The following is a 13,436-nucleotide window of genomic DNA, read 5'->3' as shown; positions in this document are numbered from 1 at the left end:
AAAGTCAATACCATATTTAATCGGTCAATACCATAACCATTAATCGGTCAAATATAGGTCTATAGTTTTTCTGTGTAGATTTTTGGTACAATTATTAAGTAGATAACAATTAATGTAGGTCTGAAAAGGACGTATAGCCCAGTAAATCAATATATTAATGTGGATCTGAGCTGGACGAATAGACCCGAATGCCATGACCATCTGAGAATAAGTTTCAAAATATTTAAAGAGCAATCTATTTCCAAAAAGCCTTCTACGGTAATAAAATACAAATCCAACTTGACATACTTTGAAATACATACAACGCATCAAAGCACACATGCTATGACGTTGGTTTAATTAGCACCTCATCATTACAAATGGCTTTTGTATAAACTTTGCTATAGTAGAGAAGATCATGTCTATAAGTAAGTATAAAACCAGCGGTTTGGGGCATGCTCAAATAGTCTTTCTGAAAAAGCCAACTTGAATCCAAGCAATATTAGCAATTATGAAATTAACAGTAAGTTTGTATTGAAAACGTTTTGAAAACGAAGCCTTTATCTAAAACCAATGCCGCTTTAGGTGCTACTAACCATTGTGGCGGTTTGCTTTGGCGCACCTGCTGACATTGGCAGCCAACTTGACCATCCCTCTCCTGTCAACCCAACTGTTTTGATTGACTTGAAGCCAAAAGAAAAAATTACACTTATTTCCGATGCTAATGAGCTATCTAAATATAAACGTCAAACCATTGCTCCATTGTATCCCACTGTATTGCCGGAGGAAAAATTCCATCATATAACGAAGAGAGGGAACAATGAGGCAGTGAGTAAACGCGACATTCCAGTGCCATTAGTGGCAAAACACAAACACCCCGATGTCTTGAACAAATCTGGAAGTGATACAGATCCCAAGGATAAAGTCGAACATAAGCCACCAGAGGCGGATCTGAAGTTAAATGAGGATGTTGGTGAATCAAAGATTTCCCAAAAAACTGATGGTCAGAACCTTACCCGCAAGAACGACATCGTAAATAACCCATCAGATTTGACCAATGTGTTACCTCACGAAGCTTCAACGACCACACAACATCCAGTAATTAGGCCGAAACCAGTTCCAGTAGCAGAACTTTTTGCAAGGTGAGAAATTTCTCCATATTATTTAAGTAACTTAAAAGGAGGGGCTATTTTATTTTTTAAATGCTTTAATCATCTACCAATAACCATTGTACGTATATTCATTTTTGCTTTCAGACATCAAGATCACACTGCCTAATTGACATGGTCATCCACATACAGCTTTCGATTGGTGAAGCGGGCTATAATGACTTTTAATCATACACCATTTGTATTTGCGAAAATGATTCCCAATATAAAAACTAAATATTGTAACGTGGTTGCCTTAAAGTTTAATTTTTTATGAAAAACTCTAGAGCTCCTAGGGCTAGTTAATACGGACTAGTACTGCACTTGAAAGTCGAGTGATTCTTAATCTGTGAAGTTTGAGACGGAGCTTCATAATGCTTAATTCCCTCGAAAGCTCACACTCAGCACAGCAGTTTTTGTCTGGTGCTGTTTCAGCAAACATAGGACTGCTGTATTAGTAAACATTTCGTTTTCGTTTGTTTAGTAAACATCAGCAATCAAAATCTGCTGTTTTAATGCAAAAATTTGCCTGTTACTTGTTTTAATTATTTTAGGCATTTTTTAGAAAAAATGTTTGCTAAAACAGCAGTTTTTGTCTGCTGAAAATGAGAATGCAGACATTACTGCTGTTTCAGCAAACAGAGGGCTGCTATATTAGCAAACATTTCTTACTGCTATTTCTGCTGTTTTGAGTTCACAAGTCTGCTGAAAAAAGTGTTATGCTACTTTTATGGTTACCTGTCACTTGTTTAAATTTTGCTAGAAGAGATGATTTTAATTTGTGGAATATTACTATAAAAAAGCTACCTGATCCATTTCCAAATGTAGCTGAAAGATATCTGTACTAATTAACCTACACAGAAAAAATATAGACCTACATTTGACCGATTAAAAACTTTTCGAAGAAGGTGTTAATTGACATACAAATTCGATTTTCTTTGTATCACAGCAGGTGATCGTCCAATTGTTGACAGTAAACATCCGAATTAATCGTTTGGTTCCTTGGAAGCAGCGCAAAATATACCACACCCTTCCAATCCCACCAAACAGACAGCATAACCTTATTTTTGTGGATATCAGCCTTTGAAGTGGTTTGAGTTGATTCATCATGCTTGGACCATGATCGTTTTCGACTAACGTTGTTGTAAACAATCCATTTTTCATCTCCAGTTATGATTTGTTTTAAAAACGGATCGAATTCATTGCGTTTAATGTGCATTTCACAAGCGTTGATTCGGTTTGTTAAATGAATTTCTTTCAATACATTAAAATTGACGCCAAACAAACAAATATAAACAAAATTTCGCGCACTTTTTTTCTAAAGCAAGCTAAAAGTAACAGCTGATAACTGACAGAAGAAAGAATGCAATTACAGAGTCACAAGCCGTTGAAAAAATTTGTCAACACCGACTATATTACCGACAATTACTTTTTGGGCAACCCAATATATTGTAGTAAGACAATTTGTGCTCCACTTGCAGAATTCAAACAGCTCGTTTTTGAAAGAAGTACACCCAGAAAAATTATGCCCATAAAATAAAGTAAAAAAACTTATTTCAAACTAGTTAGCCCATTCTAATCTGATTGGGTAAAATTTGTATTAAAACGAGGAAAAATTGCACAATTTTTAGTAAGTTTTGCTCATCTGTAATAAGTGACAAATAGTTCATAAACTTACTTTTGGGATGTCATTTCACTTAACCAAGTTTCGTCTCAATAAATTAAATATTCCTACAGAAACCAACGTTTTTATTCACCCAAGATAAACATGCTGTTATTTTCAGTTCAACATTTGCTTCTTATGCTTATATTCTTCAAATTGATTAAATATTCGTTCAAAATTGTTTACGAGTTTCCCAAATTTGAGTAGAATTGAATAAAATTAATTCAACTACAAGTTTTTACTTAAAGATTTGTTTAAAATAAACTTACATATGTTGACATATTTGGAAGAGAGGTGATTAAATCCATTAACTTCTCAGTAATACCAAGCTTAGCCTTCATACAGTTATAAAGTTGCGTTTTAAACCAGTTGTTGTCAATCATGCTGTTATTTTGAGTACTAAAATACAAACACGTTTGTGACTTTGCTTTGTATAGGACTAAAGATGTTAGGAACCTAAAATAAAATGCCATTAGAAACCGTAAAGGTGCTGTGTGTGAAAAAAAATTGAACAACAATTTTTCCTCGTATATTTGCAAGAAGGAGTGCTTCCATACCATGCTGTCAGTGGCAACTACTAATAAAAAACAAATATGCTATGCCATTGAATATCATTGGCAGGGTCATAAACCTTCCAGAGCAATACGCATTTCGCGTATGTCGCCGACAAACACTCCTTCTGCGTGCACTCAAGTGTGGTGTACGCATTCTGCGAAAAATGTCGTGGAAGGCAATAAGCAAAAACGAAAGAGTGAAAACATGTGATATAAAACCAATAATTCGTATTTAATAAAAAAATCAGTTTTTACCATCGCATAAAAAATGTAAACAATAATGAACTAACCACCGTTTTGTTAGTGCAAATGCATGCACGAACATGAAAAATTGTAATGCTGTTGCAGACAAAGACGCCTGTTGAAAATATTTTTTATACAAGGTAAATTTGGTGAGAAATGCATTCCCTCTCTTGCTTCTGTTAAAAATATTTTTCTTTTTCGTCTCTGAAAAAAATAAGAGGAAGAAATATAATATGCGTCAACTGCAGCGATTTTGCAGAAATTTGGTATCATCACTATTGCTAAGAGAACATACAGCATTTTGGTGAGTATTACAATTTAAAAATTAAACACAAATTTTTTGTAAATCTACAGGTGTTTTTTTCTTTTTTATTTAACTTTGTTGCAGGACCTTTTTAAATTGAAATGCGAACTACATTTTGTGCAGCTATGGAATATATTAACGCAGATGTTTATACTAATGACTAAAGCCTGATGTACACCGTTTTTTGGTAAGTATTATACTAAAAATAAAACTATGCATCTATACTTAACACTTAAATTTCTTTTCAACCGTTTTTCTCTAAATCAATAAAGTATTGTGGATATGGCGTAGCGAAACTTCTATGAAAATAAATATGGTACTTTCCCCTTTGCGAATTTTTTGCAATTGGTAATTTCTCCAAAGCCACTGAGAACTAACAGTGTGAACTTTTTGTTTAAATCGTTAATATATATGAAATACAATACATATTCGCAAAGTCTAAATAAAAAATATTTTTATAAACAAAAAACAAGACTGGTATTAAATAAATTATTATGAAAACGAATACAATTAAAATAATTATTTCAGGCGTATTAGTTAAACCTAAACGGAATAGAAGTAGAGATTTTGCAATACATTTGTACAGATGTATTAACACACAGGAAAATTTCATTTCAATTACATACATTATTTTGAGTTCAGTTTGTTACACAATTGTTCATCTTATGTACTGAATAAGGAATAGTTCATTTCCATTTAGTTAACGTTAAACCTTTATGTAGTTCATATGAAATAATTGTTTTTTAAATCTGCATTAACTAAAAATAATAAATAAAATAAAATGTAATGTTTTTAGTGCCATATGAAGTTCAACTTTATTCGAAAGTAGTTTATTTTAACTCAACCATGGGTTCACTTTTTTTTGTGTAGCATTGCTTATTCTCTGTATGTTGGGTGGTAGGCTGTTCCAGAGACGAACACAATGCTCAATGCATTGTCGTTCAAAGATCAATCCATCAATCAATCAGAACAATGGTACAACTTCTTTGCTCAAAATCCAGATTGTCAATAACAGATTTAGAGATTTTAGAAAATGCTCAATTTGATTAGCCATTATTAGAGATGGGTATTTATAAATTTTCGAATATTTGGTAAATCGTATTCTTTGTATAAAAGCCTGACCTTCTGATTTTATAAAATGGGAATTTAGTTAAATATAACCGCTATATACACCGATCTCCAGACTTAAAATCTTGAGGCAATCAATTGGTCATTTTTCATCCGATTTCAATGACATATGGCACAGTGAGTTCTGGTAGACCCCTACTCATTTCTGTGAACTGTGGTCCAGATTAGACCATATTTGGATATAGCTGCCTTTTAGGCCGACCACCCGATCTCCCGATATAGGGTATTAAGGCCATAAAAGATCCATTTATTATCCGATTTCCTGTCAAATGTAGTCCATATAGACCGATCTCCCGATACAGAGTATTAAGCCTATAAAAGGAGCATTTTTCCTCCGATTTTGATGAAATATGAAAAAGTGTGTTTGATATATCTCTACACCTTTTTGTTGGGTTTATATCCATGCATGGTCCGATCTGGGCGATATTCAACAAAAAGGTGTAAAAGTCTATCAAAACTAACTGCACTCAAAAAAAGTGAACCCATGGTTGAGTTAAAATAAACTTTTTTTAAATAGAGTTGAACTTCATATAGGGCTAAAGACATTTTTATTCTTTTTTAGTCCATGTAGATCTAAAAAGTAGCAGGTAGTCTAACGTAAACAGCTGAATACAGTTTTTTCTCACGAAGTGCACTATCTGTCAACAAGTTTTGGTTGTGTGTGTGTATTATAGTTAAGAACCATAACACAAACAAAGGCGCAAAATAAATTAGTTGGGCATGCCAAGCAAAAACGGTTAATCGAATCCACTGCTTTAATCGACTTTACACGTCAAAAATATAATGTTAATAATGAGACAAGTCTCAAAGCCCATTTTTTCTGTAAAAAAGTCGACTTTTTGATCATCCAAAAAAGTCGAAAAGTTAACTTTTTGATAATCGAAAAATGTGGAAAGTCGACTTTTTGATTATCAGAAAAAGTCGAATAGTTAGTTTTTTGATTATCAGAAAAAGCCGACTTTTTGATTATCAAAAAAATTCGACTTTTCAATTTCCATAGGAGACTTCTTGTGAATGGTTGAAAGATAAAAACCAAAATAGAATACAAACGATATATAAAAAATTACAGAAATCGGGTACTATCTATTCTAAATTTCATCTAGACTTGTATGGAAAAGGGTCCCCTGGGAACTTAAACCCATGTATTAAGAACATTTTGGAATTCTACTCTACTCAATACCTTTCATTTGATACCCATATAGCCTCATTAGGTCAACTTTGGATAGATTGGAGCGTTTTACCATTTTGAGTTAGTTTTGGTTTGTTTTTCCCTGTAAAGATCACTTTTGGACCTATTACGACCATAGCTAAAAAATAGTGGACAAAAATTCGAAATTTTTAACTTTTCGATTTTTTTTTACTTCAAAGTCGATTTTCGACTTTTTTAGTAAGTAAAAATCGACTTCGACTTTGTTACACAAAAAGTCGATTAGTCAAAAGTCGACTTTTATGGCCCTTTTAGACGACACATCATGATCGTACTCATTATGTGTACGTGTTGATTACAAGTTTTGCCGAAAACGATTTTTTTCTTTGATTTTGTTTATCGTCTGTTTCACTAACTTTTTGTCACTGAAAATGAGTGATTACCGTTCGCCCTTGTGCTAAAACCAGCTGATTTCATAAAGGAAAAAAGATGTTGGAATGAGTGACTCGACTCACTTGACTCACAAAAAATGGTGAAACAGGCAGTTAATTTTTCATACTTTACTTCTGATTTTATAACTTTATTTGGTATAGAACGTGCTTTTCATTATCTGTGAATTAATGATTACACATTTCTTTGTAAACGGTAATCGATAGACGCCATTTATCGAAAAAATCAAATGATTTTGATTTTTCAGTCATGGCTGATTGTTCCCAGCAGGCCGCGTCGTCAAGATGTCTTAAAAGAAGGGTGCACGACCACTTTAAACCGTTGAAGGCAAAACCATGCATGGCATTTTAAGCGACATTGTGAACGAACATGTCATCATGTCTCATGACAATTCAAATGACAGGTTTGTTACGATGTCCTTTAGAGAGCGTCCGTTTTTCGAAGAAAAAAAATGTATAAAATATAAATTTCTCAATAAAAAATGTGCTGATATATTCATGGAGACGATTAGGAAATTCGTTGACAATCAAGTTTTTAAATAGACAATCTGTAAGAAACGTCAGCAGATATTCCATATCGGTGACAAAATTCAAATTGCCTTCAAGAAGTCTTTGAAGACAATGTCATGATAAACGTTTGGAATGTTGGGTTTTGTGTACATGTGACGCATACACCATTGTTTTCACCAATACTATTCATGGTTGAATCTTGACAAATGTATACAAGGTAAAATCACTAGCCCAGGATTCACTGAATAAGGTTAAGCCAAGCGATCACCCGACATACCATTTTTTTGTTTGTAATTTTTGACAGTACTTGGCATTGAGGATGTTTAGTTTTTTCTCTTTTTACATTCATTCTTTGTTTACCTTTTTTCCTATTTGGTGACATTTTCAATCGGCAGATTGACATCCTTAATGATATTCATGGTGCCAATCCACTTTATTATTGAGCAAGTGACCTAACCTTCTATTAGTGAATTCTGTCACTAGCCCAGTTGATGGAATTGGATAATTCCATAGTTGTCCCCTAAAACGTCAAATGCCACATTTTGTTCCTTTTTTTCATATTTTAATTGTTGTAATTTATAGTTTACAGGTTTTTAATCATAAATCTTTTGATCTTGTGGCTGCTACACATGATAATGCAACTAAAAACTAGAATTAGGAAGTGTGCAGAAATTTGACAGCCTAGTGGGGATTTGCGGCACCATCGCCACAGAGTTGTTTCGTTGTTGTTGGGCAAGTGAGCCAACCTTCTTAATTCAACCATGCATCAGTTGTACCATGTAAACTCCGCATTAGATCCCTATGTGGAAGCACAGACAATAGATTGATATATTGTAGATGAAGTTTCACTCTCTCAAACCAGTGGCAACCACGACAACGATTAGAAATCTGACGTTTTCTTTTGTTTCATTCTCAAAAGTCACCCAAGAGGGGAGAAAAAAGAATAATAACTGTGGAAAAAAAAAACAAGTAAACTAACAAAAAGGAGCCAACAATATCTAAAGTTTAAAAGCAAAAAATGTCCACAATCGATTGAAAACAAGCTAAATAATATTCGTTGTTCATACACAGCTCTCTTGAATTTCTCCCTTCATTTAATTTTCTTCGTATTTCTAATCTAATAACTCCGTGCCTCTTTAAAGAGTCGATGGTTTGCCTATTTTTTGTCTGTGGTTAGAAGTTTGAAAACCGAAACAGATTATAGGCAAAAAATATATTTAAATAGAAATAAATAAATAAATCTGCATTCCAAATTGGTGTCTTAAATTGGTTTTAAACAAAAACAAAAAAAAAATTGTCGACAGCGGACCCTTACCTGCGTGTAACGAACACTTGTAGAAAACCTGACGTGTTGGTACACATCTTATTTTGTAGAGACTTGATCATGTTGGCCAATATTCTTGTCCTCGCGGGAGTGGTGAGTATTTGGTTTTTTATCTGCGCTATGAACGACATACAGCAATGTGATTACAGCTAATTTTTCATGGAACTCTCGGAGAGTTTACGGCGCAGGATTGTAGAGAACTTGGATTCATCAAGGGTCAGTTAATGTGTTCTTCTTGCGAGAAACTCGATGACTTTGCTTTGGAATCACTGAAGTATGCATTTTTGTATTTCTTACGATTATTTGATAGAAGATTTTCATTGAAATTTTATTAGGCCCCATTGCCGCGAGTGCTGCACTCTGGATCAAATGCCGGCAGCATATCGGTACCCAAAAGCCATTTTGGAGGTTTGTACTTGCAAATTTAGAGCTTATCCACAAATACAAGCTTTTATTAAGAGCGGCCGACCCTCTAAATTTCCCAATTTGACGATTAAATACGTTCGAGGCTTGGATCCCATCGTCAAACTTTTAGATAAAGAAGGAAGGGTAAAAGAAACGCTGTCCATTACAAAATGGAATACTGACACTGTGGAAGAGTTCTTCGAAACCCATTTGGAAAGTGTAGCTAGTACCGGGGGCAAGCAGTCGTTTAGTGTGATTGAGGAGGAGGACGATGATTATCTTAAGACAAACCGTGTATAATGATGATCCGTAGAGAATAATAAGCTTACATGCAATTGTTTAAATTAATTGCAATATGAGGTTATCATTTATATTTTTCTTAGGCAATCATTTTGTTGTTTTTTTTTTTGACCACAAGTCGAAGATTTTATATAAATAAATGTATTTATAACTCGCAACTGTACCTTTATATCAAAAATTAGGCGAGGGAGCTTGAGCGTTATTGCAGTCCGAGAACTCATATCCTAAAATGCATATATGTATTGGGTTGCCCAAAAAGTAATTGCGTACTTTTCATATAGTCGGCGTTGACAAATTTTTTCACAGCTTGTGACTCCGTAATTGCATTCTTTCTTCTGTCAGTTATCAGCTGTTACTTTTAGCTTGCTTTAGAAAAAAAGTGTAAAAAAAGTATATTTGATTAAAGTTCATTCTAAGTTCTATTAAAAATGCATTTACTTTCTTTTAAAAAATCCGCAATTACTTTTTGGGCAACCCAATACGTTTTTTAGTGAGTCGAATATGGGTAGCAACCAACGTTCAGTTGAGTGGTTGCCAACTGACAACGTAACCGAAATAAAAATTTGTATAACAACTTTTGTCAATTGATGTCGGCGGATGTGCAAAATAAATAAATGAACCACCACAAAAAATGCAAGAAGTTGTGTGTACCATGAATAAACATTTTTTTTTTTTTATTTAAAGCACTCTTGAATTATCATTTTATTTATAAGCGTGTAAAAGATCATTTTAAATTGCCGTTTGCTGCTGTTCTCAATGGTGTTCTTTTGCAGCTCCAACCCCAATATTTTTTCAACACTTAAGGGCTCGCCTACTGGATTTATACACAAGGTAATTTGCAATAAATCTGATGCCGCCCGTTTAACGGAAATACGTACACTTAAAGAACAGCAGAAATACCGGCCAGCGTGTCATAGCTTTGGTAGAACAGATTGAAGGCTTCACGTTTTGGACGGCGGATGAGGATTAACCGTCATTTCCATTGACATCTCCTGAGTGACGCATCCTGGCAAGCCGTCATCTCTTTGGGGTCAGATCGCCTTCCCATAATTCTCAACTTCGACCGACCACCCGTCTTCATAACCTCTGAGCGCCGGACGTTTATCAATCATAAAAAGGCCGAGTGGGCTGGCTTCAGAGAGTACACCAATCGCCGCTTCAGTGAACTGATCAACCCCCTCGGATGTGCTTGTTACCGAGAAGAACTTCAGAGAAAACGTAACTAACGAAGTAACCGTGACTGATCCGAAGATATGCGCCAAGTTGTTCCACCGTCAATTCATTGTGCATCCCGAGAGTGACATGGCAAGGAGGAGAGCCATTTGCGTATCCGTGGCCTACGAGCCGATGGACCGCCATCACAATTTACCGTGGGCGAAGTAACAAATATCATCCGTCGTCCAAAGTCATTCAAGGCGTTGGGCCCCGACCGATTCTCTACACTGATGCTGAAGAATCTGGATTTACCTAGAGTTGAGTACCTTACTACTGTCCTCAACCTGTCTTTTAAGAATCTTAAAGTTCCCGGTGTCTGAAAAATGGACAGAGTGACCCCGCTACTCAAGCCTGGGGGAGTCGTATTAACTGATCTCACTTTTCCCACCAGTAGCAAAGACGCTTGAGGTATTACTCCTCCCGAGCCTCGTAGAAGAATTTTCATTCGCCGAGCATCAACATGGTTTTCGAAGACTGCATAGCACAACAACTGCTTTGGATGCCATCACCGCACGCATTTGCCGTGGCTTCAATCAGCCCAGGCAAATGTGCTTCTGAGTCGATCGGTATACTTATCAAAGGGTCTAGCTCTCTTCCTTCTGGGTGTTACAGACAAATGCACTAAGTTATAATACCCTGTACCATAGTAGTGATGTAGGGTATAAAAAAACGTAATTTATTTTTTTATTTTATTTCTTGCAATGCGAAGCCATCAGGCCTATAAATAATCACACTATGCATAAGACGTACTTTTTCTAACATAAGTTAAAAAACTACTCAATTAAAAATAAAAAACTCAAAAACTTAGAAAATGGAAAAAAAATGTTAACCTATTTAACACTTTCTGAATCTAGATAAAACTAAATAACAAATAAAAAACAAATTACTAAAAATTAGAAGCAGTAACTGATTAAAAAAAAAATCCTACTCAAAAAAGATCAACGTAATAAATTAAAAAAATTATTAAAGCATAATAAAAAAAGTAATACTTAAACCAAAATATACAAAAAAATCACAATAATACTTTTGGCTTTGAAAACAAATTATCAAGAATTATAAACAAAAGAGTTTGAAAAAAAATAATTAAAAAAGATCACTTAACAAAAAAAAAAGATTTAAACAAAATGGAAAAAAATAAGTAATACTAAAATCAAAAAATAAATAAATTACCAATAATACGCACGATAAAAACATTCCGTTAAAGTTGTTGACAATTTGACACAAAAATTAAAAGCGCTGAAAGTGTAGACGAAGACGATTTGATAAAGATCTTGTTGAAAAACTGAAATTCTTTAAATCCGTAGGCAAGGAGTTGTACAAACGTGCAACCCTTACAAAAAAAGTACTACTCAAAAAGTTATCTACCCTCGGAAGAACCAACTGATTAGTTCTGGTAGAATGACAAAAATTAAATTCATTAACAAGAAAAATTTAAGACCGACATTTCAATAACTTAAAAAGAAACAAAAGCAAACGATAATTAACATACGACGGGAAATCACAACCGAGAAAACGACACACATAGGGAGTTATATGAACACGACGACCTACACCGTAAACAAAACGAATCATATTGTTAAAAGCGACCTGAATACGATGCATGCTCCCTTGCGACGCACTGGAGTACACCTCCAGACAATATAAAATGGCCGGCAAAACTAATGCATGCGCCAAACGCTCCCTCACAAAGAGCGGTAAATATAAACTCGTGGTATACAGGCTTCTTAAAGAAAAGTTAACCTTAGACACCACGGAACTAACCATCGGAGGCAAACAACCTAACCAATTTTATTCGAAAAACGTTGTTAGAATGAGAAAAAATGCGTAACTCATGAGGAAGCCGGTTCCAACACATAATATTGTTTCTTATTCTGGGAATAATAAATCATTTCAAGCTATAGCAACATATTATGCTCCATTCGAAAGGGTCTAAAATGATCTTTTCTTTCCCGGAAAAATTTGGTCTTAGGACATATAACCTTGTTGTAGCAGGTTCAAGAAAATACCCTTTTTTGGTTTCTGAATATAACATGATTTCATACAATTTTGTAAGTTTTTATATCCACCATCAAAGGTGGATATAAAAATTTTGTCATTCCGTTTGCAACATATCGCAATGTCCATTTCCGACCCTATAAAGTGTATATATTCTTGATCAACGCAAAAATCTAAGATGATCTAGCCATGTCCGTCCGTCTGTCTGTTAAAATCAAGCTACAGTCTTTAAAAAAAGAGATATTGAGCTGAAATTTAGCTCAGATTAGGGTTTTTTCCATAAGCAGGATAAGTTCGAAGATGGGCTATATCGGACTATATCTTGATATAGCCCCCATATAGACCGATCCGCCGATTTAGGGTCTTAGGCCCATGAAAGGCACATTTATTATCCCATTTGTTGAAAATTAGGACAGTGAGTTACGTTTGTTAGGCCCCTCGACATCCTTCTTGAATTTGGCTCAGATCAGTCCAGATTAGGATATAGGATATATAGGTTTTGGCCCATAAAAGGCGCATTTATTGTCCGATTTTGCCAAAATTTGGGATAGTGAGTTTAGATACTTTTGCAAAATGGCACAGTTCGGCTGTCATATAGACCGATCCGTCGATTTAGGGTCTTGGACCCATAAAAACCACATTTATTATGCGATTTTGCTGAAATTTGAAATGTGCGTTGTGTTAGGCCACTCGACGTCTTCCTTCAATTTGGCCCAGATCGGTCCAGATTTGGATATAGCTGCCATATAGACCGATCTCTCATTTAAGGCTTTGAGCCCATAAAAGGCGCATTTATTGTCCGATTTTGCCAAAATTTGGGACAGTGAGTTAAGATAAGCCTCTCGGCATACTTCTGCAAGACGGCACAGAACGGTCCATATTTGAATATATGTAGCTGCCATATATAATTTCGCAGTATTCAAAATTATCTCGAATAAAAAGAGATGTGCCATAGATGTGCAATGTACTGCTTTATTTATAACCTTGGATATTCAAAATCTAGTTTAAATAATTTTAATAACACGTTTCCTGTACAGATATAATATTCGGTAGAATCTTAAATTGTGAAATT

The 13,436-nt window shown here is 34.7% G+C and overlaps 2 protein-coding genes across 2 annotated transcripts; both read left to right on the top strand.

The window, feature by feature from the left end:
- Window positions 1–345: 345 nt before the first annotated feature.
- Window positions 346–1,394, top strand: LOC106089716 (uncharacterized). Its single transcript, XM_013255671.2, has 3 exons — window positions 346–502; window positions 565–1,121; window positions 1,236–1,394. The coding sequence occupies exons 1-3, from the start codon at window positions 491–493 to the stop codon at window positions 1,255–1,257; spliced, it is 591 nt and encodes a 196-aa protein (XP_013111125.2). The 5' UTR covers window positions 346–490; the 3' UTR covers window positions 1,258–1,394.
- A 6,600-nt stretch (window positions 1,395–7,994) lies between these two features.
- LOC106089713 (selenoprotein F) lies at window positions 7,995–9,312 on the top strand. The gene is made up of 3 exons (XM_013255667.2): window positions 7,995–8,542; window positions 8,599–8,723; window positions 8,785–9,312. Exons 1-3 carry the CDS (start codon window positions 8,510–8,512, stop codon window positions 9,152–9,154), a joined length of 528 nt encoding a protein of 175 aa, XP_013111121.1. The 5' UTR covers window positions 7,995–8,509; the 3' UTR covers window positions 9,155–9,312.
- Window positions 9,313–13,436: the final 4,124 nt, after the last annotated feature.

The sequence above is a fragment of the Stomoxys calcitrans genome, chromosome 1 (genome assembly GCF_963082655.1).
Source record: "Stomoxys calcitrans chromosome 1, idStoCalc2.1, whole genome shotgun sequence".
Lineage (NCBI taxonomy): Eukaryota > Metazoa > Arthropoda > Insecta > Diptera > Muscidae > Stomoxys > Stomoxys calcitrans.
Note: the sequence above shows the minus strand (reverse complement) of the source record. Positions and strands in the feature narration are given on the sequence as shown.